Source organism: Mesoplodon bidens (assembly GCF_964165515.1).
Source record: "Mesoplodon bidens genome assembly, chromosome: 11".
In the NCBI taxonomy this organism is placed as follows: domain Eukaryota; kingdom Metazoa; phylum Chordata; class Mammalia; order Artiodactyla; family Ziphiidae; genus Mesoplodon; species Mesoplodon bidens.
Window position 1 is genome coordinate 44,779,037 of NC_138167.1, and position 21,038 is coordinate 44,800,074.

Sequence of the window (21,038 nt, forward strand, 5' to 3'; positions counted from 1 at the left end):
TGCTGGAGAAGAGCTCTTCCCTGCCTGCTGCTCTGAGTGCCAGCGAGCTTGCAAATCACTCTTCTGATCTCGTGCCTCTGCATGGCCTCCAGGAGCAAGGACAAACTTCTACCTGCGGCTTCTGGCCTTACTAATGTGGCACAAACCTGCAACACTGGTCTCATTTTCTCCCCACCCCTCCCAGACATATGCAGGCTGTCCCTATGTTCTGTTCTTGAAGTTTCTTGTGGGTCCCTGAACACACCAAACTTCTTCATACTTCCATTATAATGATATTAGCTCATCTTCATTGAGAACTTATGTGCAGACACTGTGCTAAGACTTCTATGTGAATTATTTCATGTAATCCTCACATCACTGTGAGATAGGTACTATTTTCATCCCCCAGTTTAGAGCTCTAAAAATGAGTAATTTGCGTAAAGACCACGGGAGCCCGGGAGCCTGAGCACTCTGTCTCCAGAGCCCTTGCTCTTAACCAGGGGTTGGCACATTTTTCTTTAAAGGGCCATCTAATAAATCTTTTAAGCTTTGCCAGGCATACACTCTTCTGTTGCAACCATTACTCAACTCTGCCATTGCAATGTGAAAGCAGACACAGACATGGGACATTGACATAGACACAGGACATTGGACAAATGCATGTTGCTCCAACTTGACTTGCCAACCCTTCCTCCCCTCCTGGCCTCATCCATGCCAAGTCTAAAGAATCTATCCCAAGAGCGTAGCTCAGAACACCATGCCATGGAAAGGAAAGCTTCTTTCTCAGAACTGGGTGGAATCACATTTCTTGGTAAAGCATTGTGCAACCAGGGTGGAGGAAGGGGAGCTGCTTCCATTGCCTTGACAAGGTGCCTCTTTCCTGCCAGATGCTGAGTTAGCACTCCTTTGGGTAGGGAATGCCCTGCTCTCCTGGATGCTGTGCCTCCATAACACTGGAGAGATTTAATTGTTTATAAAATAGTCACAAGAGCTTTTCTCAGGCTCATCTCAATAGGGGAGTTTGTCTTTCCTCCCTTGGTTGTCAATTAACCAGATATTCTCATAAATCACCATGCCTACAATTGCTCTCAACATTCCTCTTAGTGCTTAATGTATGGACTAGGAAATGAATCTCTTTCCCCATAAACCAAACACCATTCTCACTTGACAGCCTTCCCACCCTCTAAGAATGTGTCTGGGGATTTGAGATTTCAAGCACTGAGGTTAGAAATATAAATTTGGAATTTACTTGTGACATCATCACACTTATAAAGGCACATTTTTATGATTCACTGCTTCTATATGCCCCTCAACTTTCTGTGCACACCACAGTAAGATATATAATTCTTGATTCTTAAGAAATGTCAGAATCTATGGGCATCAAAATGCAGTGAATTCCCTTAATGATTTTTGTCCTACTCATTTTAGCTTCTTTAAATTAAGCTCTAAGTTAACATTCCAAAAAGACAGAGAAAAAGGTGTCTATGAATTTCATTTGGTTAAAAAAATGTACAGGGTCATCAGGTCAATGGGAAAACAAACACTAGGGAGGGAGGTGCAGGCATAGGTAGAAATCACAAGAAGTCAGATCTCTGGGCAGGGTGGGCTTGGGTGATCTCCTATCCTATCATGAAACTGCCAATTCCACACAGGACAGAGTTGCCCTTATGCTGTAAAAACTCAGCTCCACTGTCCCTCTTGCCTTTCGAAGGAGGGTCATGTCCCCAAAGTAGCCCCCATTCCCAGGTCAGGCCACCAGAAAAGCAGCCAGGAGCTCCAGAAGGACAGGTTCAAACATGGCGGAAAAACGCCACAAGCCACTTCTTGCTCAGGCCACAGGGCAAATGCCTATTAGCTCTCAGAGGCAGTCCAACTTGATGGGAAGGGTGGTGCTGGTGGAAGAGAAAAACTGTGTGGGAAAGGGGTATGCAGAACAGTGTCTGAGTAAGCAGAAGGAGGGGGCAATTATCACAGATCAACTTGTCTCCTTTGTTTGAGAACATGACTAACTCATGACTTCAGTAAATTTACATCCAGAATTATTGTGTTGTGATCAAGTCAAGGCTAGAAGCCAGGAGAATTTCTCCACGAGTAAAGGATGCCAAAGAAGCAAGATTCATACTTCATACCTTCATAGTGCCTGGGGGTGATCTCACTGTTTGTAAAGCCCAGCCTTCCCAACCTGCAGGCTCACCTTCCAGCACTGAGCCCAGCCCATTTTCTCCATATATAAGCCACTGCTGCGAACCTCGTCTCACCGATCTGCTCCTCTCAGCTCTACCCTCTAACTCTCACGCCCTCCTCAGCCTCTTCGACTTCAGGAACCATGACTTCCAGATCCACCGTGAGAAGCCAAAGCAGCAGCCGTAAAGTCTTCAGGGCCGGCTCAGCCAGAGTCCCTGGGGTCGGCCGCTCTGGCTTCTGCAGCGTGCCCGTGTCCTGCTCCAGGGGCAGTGGTGGCCTCATTGGAGTGGGTGGAGGAGCTAGCTTTGGCAGCCGCAGCCTCTATGGTGTGGGGGGCTCCAAGAGGATCTCCTTCGGAGGGGGCAGCTGTGCCCTCGGTGGTGGATACGGCGGCAGAGCTGGAAGCGGTTTTGGCTTTGGAGGCGGAGCCGGGAGTGGATTTGGTTTTGGTGGTGGAGCTGGTGGTGGCTTTGGGCTCGGTGGTGGAGCTGGTGGTGGCTTTGGGCTCGGTGGTGGAGCTGGCTTTGGTGGTGGCTATGGGGGCCCTGGCTTTGCCGTATGCCCCCCTGGAGGCATCCAAGAGGTCACCATCAACCAGAGTCTCCTGACTCCCTTCAACCTGCAAATCGACCCCACCATCCAGCAAGTCAAGACTCAGGAGCGGGAGCAGATCAAGACCCTCAACAACAAGTTCGCCTCCTTCATCGACAAGGTGAGCTGGGAGCACCTGCCCTCCACTGGGATTTCAGAGTCCCCAGTCGAGAGACACAATCAATGTCCTACCAGGGGGAGACTCGGGAGAGAGGGAGGAGGGGACTCGGGCTAGCTCTCCACTGGGATGCAGGACAGGCTCCATGTGGACCACAGGTAGAAGGCGATAAAAATCATTTACAACTACTGATCCGTTAAATGTCTTCATTCCTGCCTGGGAAGCATTCTCCACTCTTGATAACCCTCAAGCAAAGGAAAGGAACTGAGAGAATGGAATGAGTTAGCTTGATCTTCTGAAGGGTCTAAGAAATTAAAAAGGGAATTACAGTGGAAACAGCACTTGAGCCTTAGTTGGGGTGGCGGCGGGGAAGGAAAGAAGATAAAAAACCAAAGGAAATGCCATGAAAAAAAGACTCAGAAACATGTATATGTGCATAGAAATACTTAACTTGTAGAACCAGATCATGAGCATTAAGGGAGCTTGTTTTAGAAGGACTCATGCACTAGATGGGAAAGAAGATTAAATCCTATCATCAATAGGGTTGGATTTTAAACATTAGATTCTAAACATTTGACATCCCTTTAACTGAGATACACTCTATAAAATAACTCTGTGCAATATACGAGAGAAATACTATTTTAAAGTACATTTGTGATTGTGCTTATCAAGAGGAAGAAAAGAAGTGTTGAAAGTCACTGACTGACAGGCTCCATAATTGAGAAGAGGGACTATCTGATAGCTCCCTGGGGAAACTTGGCCACACTATCTGTGTGGTGTGAAGGAAAACAGTCAGGGGAGCAGAACTGTCAGCCTGAGCCTCTGTACATGCTCTGGAGTAGCCCAGAACCATGGGGACCATCAGATCTGCTTGGGGACAGTCAACTCACCTCTCTTCTGTCCTTCCTTCTTTCCTTCTTTCCTTTGTTGGACAAATAACCATCTTGTCTTTCTCCAGGTCCGATTCCTGGAGCAGCAGAACAAGGTCCTGGAAACCAAGTGGGCCCTGCTGCAGGAGCAGGGCACCACGACCGTGAAACAGAACCTGGAGCCTTTGTTCGAGCAGTACACCAACAATCTCAGGAGACAGCTGGACAGCCTTGCCGCGGAGAGAAGCCGCCTGGACTCAGAGTTCAGGGGGATGCAGGACACAGTAGAGGACTTCAAGAAGAAGTGAGTTACAAGAGAGAAAGGGCTCAGTTTCCTGAAGCCCATGCTTCAAGTCTATTAGATGACCAGGTCCAAATGAGGGCATGATTCTTAGTAAAACGAGTCCATGGAAATGAAACCACAATGCTTGCCTAAACACAAACCCCGAAGAACAAAAGGGCCATACAGGTGGATGGGGAGAGTAAAGATGTAAACAATATAGGGACCACAGAGTTCATCTTTTAGGCTTACAGGCAGGAAAGCTCCATTTGGATATATCCGTTGTGGGAAATTGGGATCCCAGGCTGCCTTTTCTGTATCATCTTCACCACTGACTCAATTAGGTTTTACCCTTTCTAATTCCAGATATGAAGATGAAATCAACAAGCGCATGTCAGCAGAGAATGAATTTGTGAACCTGAAGAAGGTGAGATGAGTAAGATCAGGGGTTCATGTTTCTTTGCCAAAGGAGAGGACTCTGAGAAAAGAATAATCAGGGAGACTAAAGGAGGAGCGGACTGGGAAGGAGGGCTTGGCTCATCTGATCCCAAGTTGTTGGCTTCTTCCCCAGGATGTAGATGCTGCTTACATGAATAAGGTTGAGCTACAAGCCAATGCAGATGCTCTCATAGATGAGATCAACTTCCTCAGAGCCCTCTATGACGCAGTAAGCATCTTTCCACACTCTGTTTTATTGAATCTAAAGAGATTTGCAAAGGATGGAAAATCTTAGGCTTGGGTATCTCTGTAAACGTCATGGGAAAAGAGGTTCTGACGATCTCATGTTCTGCAGGAACTGTCTCAGGTGCAAACCCACATCTCAGACACTTCTGTCATCCTCTCCATGGACAACAACCGCACCCTGGACCTGGACAGCATCATCGCTGAAGTCAAAGCCCAATATGAGGAGATCGCTCGGAGGAGCCGGGAGGAGGCTGAGTCCTGGTACAAGTGCAAGGTGAGCAGTGAGGGGGAAGCTGATGAAGAATCCCTGTGCCCCCTCTCTGAAGAGCACCAAGGCTTCCTGAGACTTCACTGGGGTTATCTACATCTAGGAAGCGGGGGTCCTCTCAAAGAACGTGTACCCTGAACCAACAGAGTAGATCTTTACAGTATGTATGTCCAAGTCTAGTAAGTCAAAGAACCTAAATGTAGGACAAAAGCTACTGTAGATAAAGGCCAAGGGATCTTTGCTTTAGCTTCACCCTGATGCTGGTTCTCAGAAACAGTACAGAGGATGTTCTGGTCCTGAAGAGAACCAGGCAGTCAGTGTTCCTACCAAGGGTGGTGTGTGATGGGTATACAGTGTCCATGACCTTGTAACACCAATTTTCTTAAAACGCCTTGTGGAGAAACCATTAGCTTCGATTTGTGAAAACCTTGATTAGTGTCCTGTGAAGCCCATTGACACCATCCTCTATCCCTCTGGTTTACAGTACGAGGAGCTGCAGGTGTCGGCCTGCAGACATGGGGATGACCTGTGCAACACCAAGCAGGAGATCTCTGAGATCAACCGCATGATCCAGAGGCTGAGATCTGAGATCGACCATGTCAAGAAGCAGGTATGGTGGGGACCATGGAGGAGAAAAGCATCCTTTCTTTCCTTCCTAGACCACCAGGGATCATCAACCACCACGTAGGGAATTCCTGGGCACTGAGGGAACAGCAGGGAGGGGAGGACATGTACTTCCTCCCTTAGTGAGTTCCCACAGGTTAGAGAGATGGATCCCAACCCAAGAGCAGGAAACAAACGCATGACAGGACCAATCCCGACTGGTCAGCGGTACAAAGATACAGTCTTGAGGCACTGAAATGAGATTCCATAAGAGGAATGATTGATTTGGGAATGCAAGACACAAGTTGGCAAAGAAAAGGCCAGGCCAGAAAGTGTGAGGAAGATTGCTGCAAATATGCTCAGACTCGATGTGAAAAAGAAGCTGAGAAAAGACACAGGACAAATGAGGGTTTTCCAAAAATGTGAAGTGGAAGGAAGGCAAGGTGGCAACAGTTTAAAGTGAAATCATCTCCTCACTGTGGGTGTCTGTGGTTTTGTGTGAGTTAGTGTGCGTCCACATGAACTTACCCAAACTGTCAACATTCGGAAGAAGCCAGTGGGTCCATTTCTTCCAATGTCCCCTGGTCTTGGGTCGGCTGTAGTATCTTCCAGCAGTCACCACCTCCATCCCCATTAGGGTGGTTAACACAGAGGCGCATAGGGAGCTCCTAGCCTAGTTCAGGTTTGCAGAATGGAAAAAGACTGGACAGAAAAAATCAAACCCCCTTTTCCATGGAATCTGGGCTCTAGAGCTCTTCCTCACTGGGAAAGAAGAACCATGGTTCGTCTCCTCAGGAGTCCTGATTGCAGGTTCATCTGCCCATCTTCCCCTCTAGTGCACCAACCTGCAATCCGCCATCGCCGATGCTGAGCAGCGGGGGGAGATGGCCCTCAAGGACGCCAAGAACAAACTGGCCGAACTGGAGAACGCCCTGCAGAAGGCCAAGCAGAACATGGCACAGCTACTGAAGGACTACCAGGAGCTCATGAATGTCAAGCTGGCTCTGGACGTGGAGATCGCCACCTACAGGAAGCTGCTGGAGGGCGAGGAGTGCAGGTGAGTCACACAACCTCCTCAAACAGCTGGGGCCATCTCCAAGGTGTCCAGCCAGTGAGCACCAGTGGAAGGCACTCTAGTCGTGGCCATAATGCCACTCCCAGAAAACCACGTAGAAGGCACGTTCCCCATGGGCTCTCCTCAAGCCAAAGCTTCCCACGCTGGTCCAGCTCTGTCTCTGTGGTCTCATGATGGTTGTGTCTCCTCTCTCCTAGGCTGTATGGGGAAGGCGCTGGACAAGTCAACATCTGTAAGTACCTTCACTTGCCTCCCTCCCTCGCCCTTGTGCTCTTCTGACTGGACTCTGTGTGGCAGAGTGAGCTCACCATGTCTTGTCATGGCCTTGTCCCCTTGCCTCTCCAGCCGTGGTACAGTCCACCAGCTCCAGTGGCTATGGCGGTGCCGGCGGTGTCAGCAGTGGCTTAGCCATGGGCGGAGGCGGTTGCTACTCCTACGGCAGTGGTCAAAGCGTTGGAGGTGGCTTCAGTTCCGGCAGTGGCAGAGCCATGGCGGGTGGCCTCTTCTCCTCCGGGGGCAGCAGTTCCACCGTCAAATACACCACCACCTCCTCCTCCGGCAGGAAGGGCTACAAGCGTTGAACGCCTGCCATGGGCTCGTGGTGCCACAACGTCTCAGCCTCCCTCTCCAGCTTCACTGTCCTTTCCTCCAGTTGCTTCCTCTCTCCTGCTTCTTTCTTCTCTTACTCCTTGAGTTAGAACTGAAGTTGATGAGTGCCCTCATGTCCTCTCTGCCAACACCTGCTGCATCTGAGCTTCCATTGCTCACCATCGGAAGGTCCCTGTCTGGGTCCTACTCCAGAACAGGGCAATCCCCCTAGCTTTTCACTGGCCCAGTATGTCCCATCTCACAGGTGTTGTGTTCCTCCCTTGCAGTGATCATGACAGCACAAGTGACTAGTTCTATGATGTACGGGGGTCTGTATCCCTGTGATGCTTCCTCTGCTCTTTGCTCACTTGTATTGCGAAATAAAGCAGATTTATACTATAATGTGTTGTTTCATATTGCCTTGCTTTGTTACCAATGGTTCTTGTGGTTTTCGTCGGGCAAATGCCTTTTCAGGAATGAAGCATACTCCCAATCCCCATGTGCTTCACCCGCCTCCTTTAGAGAATTCGACAAACAGCAACTTAGCATCTGGTTGCTCAGGAGTCCTCCGAGAAGAGTTTGGCAAATGAAGCGGGAGGGATCAGGTCCATCATCGTAGTAAAGTCTGTTTTCACTGCCTTTACCAGGTGCCAGCAGATTCGTTTCTCTGACTTGGTCTCTAACTGTCTACCTCCTCCTGCCCCAGTGGATACCCATACTCCCCAGAGAATCATATTACAGTCCAAGTAGATCAGAAGGACATTGACTAGAGAGTAAGATATTTGATTTATACTTAGAAATTCCTCATGACCAAGAAACTTGCCTGACATCATGTATCAGGAGTAATTTAAATGTACATACTTCTGAAATGAAATTATGCTTCTAGCAATGTGTCCCGAGGAAATAGTACAAATGCAGGAAGTTGTACTTCATGGTTATCAATCCCAATAATCCGTTTGACAGGGAAAAATTGGAAACACTGGGCAAATTCATGATCCAAAGACTCAGACACAAAGCACATGTGTTGATTTTTTGAAGTGTGGAGGCAAAATAAGAATGGAAATGCCTTCTTCCTTACCACATAATCCTCTCACAGAGACTCAAAGAAGTAGGGTCCTTGCTGCTCCAAAGAGATAGCCCTGCATCCTCTGTCAGCTGTGCCCTGGCTTCCTTTGACTTTTACAAATGGGCGATGGAAAACTCAGGATACAGTGCCAGGTTGGTCTGTCAACATCTTCCTGAGGGCCAGTCACTTTTTCCAGTCTCTGTTCTGTCCATGTCCCTAATCCCAGGCTTTTTCTCTGGAGAATTCTGCCTTATACCATTAGGAAAGAAAATTCTCTTGTTAGGAATCAAGGAGAAATGACTGATTCTAGGAATGGGGTGGAATATATACATAAGATGATTCTGCAGCATCTTTCAGTGCCAAGAAGTAAAGAAATAATCAGAAAGACCCTGCAAGAACTCCTAATAGACAAATTGGAACAACTTGAGCCATAAATAAATAGATAGACAAATAAATAATGTACTGAATTATAATCCAAATTATGAAATAATTATTCATGGTCTCCATTGCTGTGAATAAGTGATTGACTAAATTGATTAATAAGGGATGACTGACAACTCTTTCATTTAGTTTCATAGGTGCTCCCCAATCAAGGAAGGAGTGAAGAACTGCACCCCTCTAAGTGTGGGATGTGCACAATGACTTCCTTGCAAAGAGCACAGTCTAAAAATGGGGGAAAAGAGTAACTTTACTCTCAAGAAATCAATCAAACATTTCCTCAGCCAGGTGATCAAAGGTAACACCGACAGTAGTAAGTCTGGTTCATAGCAAGTACCCTGGATATGATGTGATGAGAAGGGCACACGTCATCTCTGTGGTTTTCCTCCCAAACACCATAACTCCAGTCTATTCATGAGACAACATCAGACAAAGCCCAGTTGTGGACATCTGCAAAACACCTGGGCAGAGTTCCCCAAAACTTTCAAGGTCATTAAGACAAGGAAAACCTGACAAACCATATTAGTCAAGAAGGAGACACAATGACTAAATGGAAAGTGGTACCATGGATGATACCCTAGAACAGAAAAAAGAATATTGGGCAAAAGGTAAGGAAATCCAAATGAAGTATAGACTAGTTAATAATAATATATTTATATTGTTTCCTTAATTGTGATAAATATAACTAAAGTGAGGTATTAATAATAGGGGGAATGAATGTGTATTGTATACAGACCTCTTTGTACTATCTTCACAATTTTTTGTAAATCTAAAACTATTCTGAAATTAAGAGTTTATTATGAAAAACACTTAAAATGTGGGGCTCAAAGTAACATCTGTATTTTTCACTAAATTAATTTTGTACACAAAATTATGAAACAAGTAAGGGAGAGAAAGAGACAGAATCACAAAGGAGCACAAAGACGGTTGCAGGGCCAGAGATACAGAGAAATCATAGAAGAACTAATGCTAAAACAATAACGTTCATCATCTCAAGCTGGCGTTAACTCTAGTAAACTGTCTTTCTTTTACGTTGTGTACTTTCTAAATTTTTTGATGTTGAACATGTGTCATTTCAAAAGAGAAAGTGTGTTCCCCACGATGTCCTCATTGTATGACATCTGAGATTAAACGTGGTTACACTTTTTGGTACTAAGGAAGGAAAGATTCAGTCTCTAGATTAAGGTCCCTGAGATTAAAATATTCAGATTGATTTCCTTTGCCCACTGAGGACGGAATAAGGAAACGTATTTCTTTTGCAACAGCAAAGACGTGTTTTTGAGTCAAGGAAGGACTCGGCAGTTCTGACGGTCCTTAGATACTGGATTTGACTCCTAAGGAGGCTAGCCAGTTGCCTCCTCCTGTATGGAGCCCATGTACCTGGAAAATATAGGAAATACATTTTAAAAATAACAACCTCCAATAGAAAAACATTTTCCAGTTAGAGACTGTATCCAAAGTTCACCTTACCTGAATCCTCTGTGATTCAGAATGATCACTTGTGAGCATACCACGTGGATTCTAGCTGCACTGGCTAGAATCACCAGTACAGCCCAGTGCATGGAATCCCAGCTCACGGTGGGGACATGGGGTGCAGAACAGCCAGTGAAGGGAATGTTTCTACAGGTGCTGAGAGCAGGCTGCTCTTCTCTGCCCTGCCCCATGCTCCCAGAGTCATCCCTACAGAATCCCTTGCTAGCTAACTCTTCATTGTACTTGGCCTTGAGAAAAACTGACAGTAGATGCCAGGATAGGAGGAGAAAGGGGTTGAGGAGTTCTTCTCTGACAGCAGCTGGATTCCTTTAACCATGAGTTTTGCTGGGCAGTGCCTTCTCCTCAATGCTCTTACTTCCTGGGCTCCAGGGGTGTCCCTTTAGCACTAGAAAGTGAGTGGCAGAGGAAAAGCATCCTCTTGAGGTCCTGGAGGCCAGTCCACTCAGATGTGCCATTTTCCCCAACATTCTTACTGTCCCCAACCTCCTCATGCACCTGTAGAACCCCCTTCTTTAACCCCACTGCCATCTGTATCTGTACTCCCTCACTTAAGAAACTCCTCTCCATCAAATGTAATAATGGAAGACCTTTCCTTCCTGCTTCTGTTTGAAACTGCAAGGCTAGAATTTATCTGGATTCTTATGAAGGTTTTCCTTCATCCCGCCTTTCTATCTCTCCATTCCTCTTGCCTAATCTGATTTTCTTCATAGCACTTGCAGGGTGTAGCCACAAAGAAATCAGAAACTGCATTTAATAGACCTCTTTTTTGTAATAATATTGGTACTGTTATTTTGACACTATCATAGGTTTGTTGTAGGATAAAGCAAATAAGTAATATGTCATTCAGAGCTCAGCTTTTCAGAGTGAGTAAAATAAATACAGGTATAAAATCATCCTGTATTCTATTTGAATTGGAAATATCAGTATAAACTTCTGATTTGAGTACTTTTTAATTATATTTTTACATTTTTCTTAGCTCTATCCATTGAAAAGTCTTCAAAGCAAGAATAACACAGTCGGGGCTTCCCTGGTGGCGCAGTGGTTGAGAGTCTGCCTGCTAATGCAGGGGACACGGGTTCGAGCCCTGGCCTGGGAGAATCCCACATGCTGCGGAGCAACTAGGCCCGTGAGCCACAACTACTGAGCCTGTGCGTCTGGAGCCTGTGCTCCGCAAAAAGAGAGGCCGCGATAGTGAGAGGTCCGCGTACTGCGATGAAGAGTGGCCCCCGCTTGCCACAGCTAGAGAAAGCCCTCGCACAGAAAGGAAGACCCAACACAGCAAAAATAAATAAATTAATTAATAAACTCCTACCCCCAACATCTTCTAAAAAAAAAAGAATAACACAGTAACAATGAGCACCCATAGCATGCAAATTTTAGCTTGTGAATATCATTTCTCAATAAAAGGTACCAGAGCTACTCACAGAAATGGCTGATTCCATGTCTGTTGCAAGATAAGTACAAGGTAGCCTTGAGACATCTCCTCCCTGTCAACAAGGAAGTTTTCAAAGTCCAATGAGTTTCTGTCAAAAGGACACAGAAGCCAATCTGAGGAGCTCCCATTGGCCTAAAATGGACAGTTTAAGCACCGAAAGGATTAATGCCTGCAATGGACTCAAACATATCAAATATATTTTTTGAACTGTGAATTTATAATTATACAAACCCCAAAAAACAAACAAACAAAAAATAACTTTCTTTATTACATTTGCTGGGGTCCCAACCCACTATTCTAAAATTGCAAAATAAAGAGAAAGAAGCACTTATTCTGCCTTTCCTGTATCAATTAAATACATATTATGTTACCTAAAAAGGAAATCATGACAATTCCTTCCTTATAGATGACTCCCAGATGATAAATGCAGAGGCAGGATGTTAAATTAATAAGTTACCAGTTTGCAACCCCTCATGAAATAGTTAATCTGGGAATTGATCAATGAATATTAAAATATTAGGTGACAAATTTATTGGACACTTTTTTTTTTTATGGCTGTGTTGGGTCTTCGTTTCTGTGCGAGGGCTTTCTCTAGTTGCGGCAAGTGAGGGCCACTCCTCATCGCGATGCGCGGGCCTCTCACTATCACGGCCTCTCTTGTTGCGGAGCACAGGCTCCAGACGCGCAGGCTCAGTAATTGTGGCTCACGGGGCCAGCCGCCCCGCGGCATGTGGGATCCTCCCGGACCAGGGCTCGAACCTGTGTCCCCTGCATTGGCAGGCAGATTTTCAACCACTGCGCCACCAGGGAAGCCCCTATTGGACACTTTTTAATGGAGGGTTAAGGCCGGGACTATAGATATACCTGGATCAGTCTTAACATCACTAAATTGAACAACTTGTATTATATGCCTCATGATCTGATGCAACATGGGCCACACAGCACCAGCTGGGACATAATCTTGCCTGACACAATGGAACTAAATCTTATCAACTCTAATATAACTAAGACCTAGGAAAAACCGGCGTTAGAAGTTACATGACTCCAACAGAAACAATGAGCCAAATCCAGAATGTAGACATTCTAGAGAAAAAAAAAACTTCTCCACAAATCAGTGGTATATAAAAGAAAACAATGGAATCTATTACAGAATGAAAGAAGCTTAAGAAAACCAACAATCCAATGCACTATGTGAATCTAGTTAGGATGTTGCTTCAAGCAAACCAGCATAAAAAGACATCTTTGAGATAATCAGAGAAGTATGAACATAAATGAGTATTAGGTTTCATTAAGAAGTGACTGTTGCTCATGATCAATATAAAACTGTTGTACAGTTAGATTTAAAGGTCCTTCTTAAGAACTTAGACATGCATGCAAATATTGACAAGTGAAATGACTTAATGTCTTAATTTCCTTGAAGATACATCAACAGAAGTAGAAGATTTCAATATAAGAAGTAGTAGAATTAGATGAGGCGTGCTGAGAAATACGGATAAGTGTTTAATCTGGGGTATTGGTACATGGTGGTTTACATACTATTCTCTTTCATTGTATCTGTTGGGCTTTCAATGATGCAAACTGTGATTAAGAAATAAAGGAGGTTCTTCCACTGAGGAGAACACAAATATATTTTGGGATTAAATTTCTGATGATGGTAAATATGATGGCTTGTAGAAAACTTTCAGGTGACTCTTATCATGGCTCAGGGAAGGGAGAGGCCCTGAACACAATGATGTCTTCATTGAATCCAATAGTTTCCATGCAGCGTGAGAAAGGAAAATTAATATTTTGAATTTCAATTATTGCTTAATATTTTAAATGCTATATGTATTTTAAATATAAATATATGAACAGGAGACTTCTGAATGTAGCCTAATGGAGGAAAGGGAGGCATTTCCCCTTCTTAGATATTATCTTAAAACAAACAAGGAGAACAAGAAACGTAATCTCCACCTTCAACCCCCAAAAGGAAAACATCTTAAAGTCCTTCAATCAAAAAAAAAAAAAAAAAAAGAAAGAAAACTCTCTCACAGAAAGAAAGAAATCAAACACAGTTTTTGGGAAACTGAGAGAGAAGATACCCTCAGTGCAGATCTCAGAAAATCCAGTGAAGAACACTCTTGAGAGCAAACAAATCAGAATTAAACAATGTGGTAACCACAGAGGGACAGCACACAAAGTTAACCCTGAGGTTTTCCTACTGCCAGGCACTGCTGACTCATGTAACTCCTACTGTGTGAATGTGAAGAACACATCCTCAGGTGCAAATCCAAGAATCGCTGGTTTGCAACAGTCAGAAGTGTGTGTGTGTGTTCCAGGGAGAACCCATTTGCCATGAAGTTTCAAGACCCAGTGAAGGCAGGGTTGAGTAAGGGATCAGAGGCAGGGCCTATTGGCAACAGGTTGTCGGGGAAGCAAAGAAGACTGAGACTGAACTGCAAGCCATGCTGCAGCCATCTTCCTTGGCTTCGTCTAATTAAAATTAAAAGAATTATTCACGCAGCCTGTGCCATAATAAGAATTCCTGTTAGCCTGGTTGCAGCCTGGCCTTTCCTCCCAGAATACTGTCTGCAAAAGACAGGTCCAGAAGGAGCTCGCCTCTTTCAAAGATGAGCCCTCGTTAGAAAGGAACCATTCCAGGCCCCACGAAGGACACTTTACATTGAAACAGAAAAACAAAAGTCACTTAGAAAACGCTCAACAGAAAAAAGTGACAAAAATTATTACTGAAAAGGCAATGAAATAAACACCATGGTGAAATAAGAGAACAAAGGGGCAGTGGACTGAGAAATAAAAGATTAAAATATTAGTTGATAGAGCTCAGAAAAGGAGCAGAGAAGAAAGATAAAGCCACAATAGAAATGAGGGCCAAGCTGGAAGCAGCATAAGACGTTGCTGATGCACAGCAATGGACCACAGGTAAAGGTGGAGAAAACAGCCTGTAGGAAATAGTATGAGAATCGAGTGAAAACATAGATATGGGAGACAAAATACATACACCATGAGTGCAACTGCAAAAGAGAATATATATGTGTGTTTCATATATATCTGTATGTATATATTCAATATATATACTCGCATGCATCACACATACCCCAGGAAAAACACAGAAACATATCTAAGTGACGTGACTACAAGGGTACACAGGGAACTGGAAACACTGCTTTGTCTTCCTAGACAGGAGTGGGGAATGATCTTGAGCACGTAATTTTTCCCTTAACCATGTATTACTTGTTTAATTTTTCAGTTAATAAGTAGGTGTGTAAATATCAATATTCAGTATATAAATAGGCATTCTATGACATCTGTATCTGTAATGTTTAAATAGATAGCTTATTAGGCTTCTAGTTTGAACTGTCAGTTTACAGGATACACAAAGGACACGAGATCATGTTAAATAAGATAACATGACTATGCAAATGCACAGGACAAATAACCTGTTTTGGTGTTTTTTTCCACAAATAAAGTGCAAGTGGAAAAGCGGAGGGGGATTTAAAGACTTAAATGATTTTACAGACGTATTACTTTAAAGACATATCACCGAAATACAAAATGTATGGAACTTATTAGGATCCTGATTTGGAAAACCAAAACATAAAATATAAATAACACAAACAGATTTAGTTCAAGATTGAGTAGACACTTCTTAATGTTAATGAATACATAAATATTAAGGATATATAAATGGCATTTGGTTATGTATTTTAAAAGCACCTCATTTACAAAATTGAATTCTATACTAAAGAAATGATATGACCTCTTGGATTTGCTTTTGAATATTTTAAGATTGATAGGGAATTGGGTGAGAGTACAGGAGAATTAAGGCTGACCATCAGTTAATAATTTGTATAAAATCCAATGATAGATATACAGAAGCCCAGCCCATTATATTGTAAATCTACGTATCTACCTGTGGGAAATTTTTAATGAAAGCAAAAAAAAAAAGTCATGTTTAACTTCTGTAATCAGTGAAAACATTAATAATTATAGGTAAGGGATAAGCAACAGGTTATTTTGATCTCCACTATTTCTGCCTTGTGGGTGAAACACCAAGGCAGAGGAGCCTCAGTACATTTCATTCACGAGCATAACATGGAGAACATTTGTGCGAGTCAGTGACTAACTCCCAGCTAAGTGAATTCAGACTAGTCTTACTGTACTGAGAGCAGTCAAAGTTGGAAGGCAGGAGAAATTTTCCCTGACTAAAGGAAACCTAAAATGCGATCATCAGATTTCATAACTTTTCTAATAAACCACATGTGATCTCACTGTTTGTAAAGCCCAGCCTTCCCAACCTGCAGGCTCACCTTCCAGCACTGAGCCCAGCCCATTTTCTCCATATATAAGCCACTGCTGCGAACCTCGTCTCACCGATCTGCTCCTCTCAGCTCTACCCTCTAACTCTCACGCCCTCCTCAGCCTCTTCGACTTCAGGAACCATGACTTCCAGATCCACCGTGAGAAGCCAAAGCAGCAGCCGTAAAGTCTTCAGGGCCGGCTCAGCCAGAGTCCCTGGGGTCGGCCGCTCTGGCTTCTGCAGCGTGCCCGTGTCCTGCTCCAGGGGCAGTGGTGGCCTCATTGGAGTGGGTGGAGGAGCTAGCTTTGGCAGCCGCAGCCTCTATGGTGTGGGGGGCTCCAAGAGGATCTCCTTCGGAGGGGGCAGCTGTGCCCTCGGTGGTGGATACGGCGGCAGAGCTGGAAGCGGTTTTGGCTTTGGAGGCGGAGCCGGGAGTGGATTTGGTTTTGGTGGTGGAGCTGGTGGTGGCTTTGGGCTCGGTGGTGGAGCTGGTGGTGGCTTTGGGCTCGGTGGTGGAGCTGGCTTTGGTGGTGGCTATGGGGGCCCTGGCTTTGCCGTATGCCCCCCTGGAGGCATCCAAGAGGTCACCATCAACCAGAGTCTCCTGACTCCCTTCAACCTGCAAATCGACCCCACCATCCAGCAAGTCAAGACTCAGGAGCGGGAGCAGATCAAGACCCTCAACAACAAGTTCGCCTCCTTCATCGACAAGGTGAGCTGGGAGCACCTGCCCTCCACTGGGATTTCAGAGTCCCCAGTCGAGAGACACAATCAATGTCCTACCAGGGGGAGACTCGGGAGAGAGGGAGGAGGGGACTCGGGCTAGCTCTCCACTGGGATGCAGGACAGGCTCCATGTGGACCACAGGTAGAAGGCGATAAAAATCATTTACAACTACTGATCCGTTAAATGTCTTCATTCCTGCCTGGGAAGCATTCTCCACTCTTGATAACCCTCAAGCAAAGGAAAGGAACTGAGAGAATGGAATGAGTTAGCTTGATCTTCTGAAGGGTCTAAGAAATTAAAAAGGGAATTACAGTGGAAACAGCACTTGAGCCTTAGTTGGGGTGGCGGCGGGGAAGGAAAGAAGATAAAAAACCAAAGGAAATGCCATGAAAAAAAGACTCAGAAACATGTATATGTGCATAGAAATACTTAACTTGTAGAACCAGATCATGAGCATTAAGGGAGCTTGTTTTAGAAGGACTCATGCACTAGATGGGAAAGAAGATTAAATCCCATCATCAATAGGGTTGGATTTTAAACATTAGATTCTAAACATTTGACATCCCTTTAACTGAGATACACTCTATAAAATAACTCTGTGCAATATACGAGAGAAATACTATTTTAAAGTACATTTGTGATTGTGCTTATCAAGAGGAAGAAAAGAAGTGTTGAAAGTCACTGACTGACAGGCTCCATAATTGAGAAGAGGGACTATCTGATAGCTCCCTGGGGAAACTTGGCCACACTATCTGTGTGGTGTGAAGGAAAACAGTCAGGGGAGCAGAACTGTCAGCCTGAGCCTCTGTACATGCTCTGGAGTAGCCCAGAACCATGGGGACCATCAGATCTGCTTGGGGACAGTCAACTCACCTCTCTTCTGTCCTTCCTTCTTTCCTTCTTTCCTTTGTTGGACAAATAACCATCTTGTCTTTCTCCAGGTCCGATTCCTGGAGCAGCAGAACAAGGTCCTGGAAACCAAGTGGGCCCTGCTGCAGGAGCAGGGCACCACGACCGTGAAACAGAACCTGGAGCCTTTGTTCGAGCAGTACACCAACAATCTCAGGAGACAGCTGGACAGCCTTGCCGCGGAGAGAAGCCGCCTGGACTCAGAGTTCAGGGGGATGCAGGACACAGTAGAGGACTTCAAGAAGAAGTGAGTTACAAGAGAGAAAGGGCTCAGTTTCCTGAAGCCCATGCTTCAAGTCTATTAGATGACCAGGTCCAAATGAGGGCATGATTCTTAGTAAAACGAGTCCATGGAAATGAAACCACAATGCTTGCCTAAACACAAACCCCGAAGAACAAAAGGGCCATACAGGTGGATGGGGAGAGTAAAGATGTAAACAATATAGGGACCACAGAATTCATCTTTTAGGCTTACAGGCAGGAAAGCTCCATTTGGATATATCCATTGTGGGAAATTGGGATCCCAGGCTGCCTTTTCTGTATCATCTTCACCACTGACTCAATTAGGTTTTACCCTTTCTAATTCCAGATATGAAGATGAAATCAACAAGCGCATGTCAGCAGAGAATGAATTTGTGAACCTGAAGAAGGTGAGATGAGTAAGATCAGGGGTTCATGTTTCTTTGCCAAAGGAGAGGACTCTGAGAAAAGAATAATCAGGGAGACTAAAGGAGGAGCGGACTGGGAAGGAGGGCTTGGCTCATCTGATCCCAAGTTGTTGGCTTCTTCCCCAGGATGTAGATGCTGCTTACATGAATAAGGTTGAGCTACAAGCCAATGCAGATGCTCTCATAGATGAGATCAACTTCCTCAGAGCCCTCTATGACGCAGTAAGCATCTTTCCACACTCTGTTTTATTGAATCTAAAGAGATTTGCAAAGGATGGAAAATCTTAGGCTTGGGTATCTCTGTAAACGTCATGGGAAAAGAGGTTCTGACGATCTCATGTTCTGCAGGAACTGTCTCAGGTGCAAACCCACATCTCAGACACTTCTGTCATCCTCTCCATGGACAACAACCGCACCCTGGACCTGGACAGCATCATCGCTGAAGTCAAAGCCCAATATGAGGAGATCGCTCGGAGGAGCCGGGAGGAGGCTGAGTCCTGGTACAAGTGCAAGGTGAGCAGTGAGGGGGAAGCTGATGAAGAATCCCTGTGCCCCCTCTCTGAAGAGCACCAAGGCTTCCTGAGACTTCACTGGGGTTATCTACATCTAGGAAGCGGGGGTCCTCTCAAAGAACGTGTACCCTGAACCAACAGAGTAGATCTTTACAGTATGTATGTCCAAGTCTAGTAAGTCAAAGAACCTAAATGTAGGACAAAAGCTACTGTAGATAAAGGCCAAGGGATCTTTGCTTTAGCTTCACCCTGATGCTGGTTCTCAGAAACAGTACAGAGGATGTTCTGGTCCTGAAGAGAACCAGGCAGTCAGTGTTCCTACCAAGGGTGGTGTGTGATGGGTATACAGTGTCCATGACCTTGTAACACCAATTTTCTTAAAACGCCTTGTGGAGAAACCATTAGCTTCGATTTGTGAAAACCTTGATTAGTGTCCTGTGAAGCCCATTGACACCATCCTCTATCCCTCTGGTTTACAGTACGAGGAGCTGCAGGTGTCGGCCTGCAGACATGGGGATGACCTGTGCAACACCAAGCAGGAGATCTCTGAGATCAACCGCATGATCCAGAGGCTGAGATCTGAGATCGACCATGTCAAGAAGCAGGTATGGTGGGGACCATGGAGGAGAAAAGCATCCTTTCTTTCCTTCCTAGACCACCAGGGATCATCAACCACCACGTAGGGAATTCCTGGGCACTGAGGGAACAGCAGGGAGGGGAGGACATGTACTTCCTCCCTTAGTGAGTTCCCACAGGTTAGAGAGATGGATCCCAACCCAAGAGCAGGAAACAAACGCATGACAGGACCAATCCCGACTGGTCAGCGGTACAAAGATACAGTCTTGAGGCACTGAAATGAGATTCCATAAGAGGAATGATTGATTTGGGAATGCAAGACACAAGTTGGCAAAGAAAAGGCCAGGCCAGAAAGTGTGAGGAAGATTGCTGCAAATATGCTCAGACTCGATGTGAAAAAGAAGCTGAGAAAAGACACAGGACAAATGAGGGTTTTCCAAAAATGTGAAGTGGAAGGAAGGCAAGGTGGCAACAGTTTAAAGTGAAATCATCTCCTCACTGTGGGTGTCTGTGGTTTTGTGTGAGTTAGTGTGCGTCCACATGAACTTACCCAAACTGTCAACATTCGGAAGAAGCCAGTGGGTCCATTTCTTCCAATGTCCCCTGGTCTTGGGTCGGCTGTAGTATCTTCCAGCAGTCACCACCTCCATCCCCATTAGGGTGGTTAACACAGAGGCGCATAGGGAGCTCCTAGCCTAGTTCAGGTTTGCAGAATGGAAAAAGACTGGACAGAAAAAATCAAACCCCCTTTTCCATGGAATCTGGGCTCTAGAGCTCTTCCTCACTGGGAAAGAAGAACCATGGTTCGTCTCCTCAGGAGTCCTGATTGCAGGTTCATCTGCCCATCTTCCCCTCTAGTGCACCAACCTGCAATCCGCCATCGCCGATGCTGAGCAGCGGGGGGAGATGGCCCTCAAGGACGCCAAGAACAAACTGGCCGAACTGGAGAACGCCCTGCAGAAGGCCAAGCAGAACATGGCACAGCTACTGAAGGACTACCAGGAGCTCATGAATGTCAAGCTGGCTCTGGACGTGGAGATCGCCACCTACAGGAAGCTGCTGGAGGGCGAGGAGTGCAGGTGAGTCACACAACCTCCTCAAACAGCTGGGGCCATCTCCAAGGTGTCCAGCCAGTGAGCACCAGTGGAAGGCACTCTAGTCGTGGCCATAATGCCACTCCCAGAAAACCACGTAGAAGGCACGTTCCCCATGGGCTCTCCTCAAGCCAAAGCTTCCCACGCTGGTCCAGCTCTGTCTCTGTGGTCTCATGATGGTTGTGTCTCCTCTCTCCTAGGCTGTATGGGGAAGGCGCTGGACAAGTCAACATCTGTAAGTACCTTCACTTGCCTCCCTCCCTCGCCCTTGTGCTCTTCTGACTGGACTCTGTGTGGCAGAGTGAGCTCACCATGTCTTGTCATGGCCTTGTCCCCTTGCCTCTCCAGCCGTGGTACAGTCCACCAGCTCCAGTGGCTATGGCGGTGCCGGCGGTGTCAGCAGTGGCTTAGCCATGGGCGGAGGCGGTTGCTACTCCTACGGCAGTGGTCAAAGCGTTGGAGGTGGCTTCAGTTCCGGCAGTGGCAGAGCCATGGCGGGTGGCCTCTTCTCCTCCGGGGGCAGCAGTTCCACCGTCAAATACACCACCACCTCCTCCTCCGGCAGGAAGGGCTACAAGCGTTGA

At 45.7% G+C, this 21,038-nt stretch overlaps 2 protein-coding genes across 2 annotated transcripts; both read left to right on the forward strand.

The window, feature by feature from the left end:
- Nucleotides 1-2,271: 2,271 nt before the first annotated feature.
- Nucleotides 2,272-7,232, forward strand: LOC308625728 (keratin, type II cytoskeletal 6A-like; the record flags this gene model as incomplete). Its single annotated transcript, XM_081250220.1, has 9 exons — nucleotides 2,272-2,875; nucleotides 3,831-4,045; nucleotides 4,388-4,448; nucleotides 4,593-4,688; nucleotides 4,815-4,979; nucleotides 5,458-5,583; nucleotides 6,413-6,633; nucleotides 6,849-6,883; nucleotides 6,997-7,232. Exons 1-9 carry the CDS (start codon nucleotides 2,306-2,308, stop codon nucleotides 7,230-7,232), a joined length of 1,725 nt encoding a protein of 574 aa, XP_081106346.1. The 5' UTR covers nucleotides 2,272-2,305.
- Nucleotides 7,233-15,992: 8,760 nt separating this feature from the next.
- On the forward strand, nucleotides 15,993-21,038 carry LOC308625730 (keratin, type II cytoskeletal 6A-like; the record flags this gene model as incomplete). The annotated part of the gene is made up of 9 exons (XM_081250226.1): nucleotides 15,993-16,681; nucleotides 17,637-17,851; nucleotides 18,194-18,254; nucleotides 18,399-18,494; nucleotides 18,621-18,785; nucleotides 19,264-19,389; nucleotides 20,219-20,439; nucleotides 20,655-20,689; nucleotides 20,803-21,038. The coding sequence occupies exons 1-9, from the start codon at nucleotides 16,112-16,114 to the stop codon at nucleotides 21,036-21,038; spliced, it is 1,725 nt and encodes a 574-aa protein (XP_081106352.1). The 5' UTR covers nucleotides 15,993-16,111.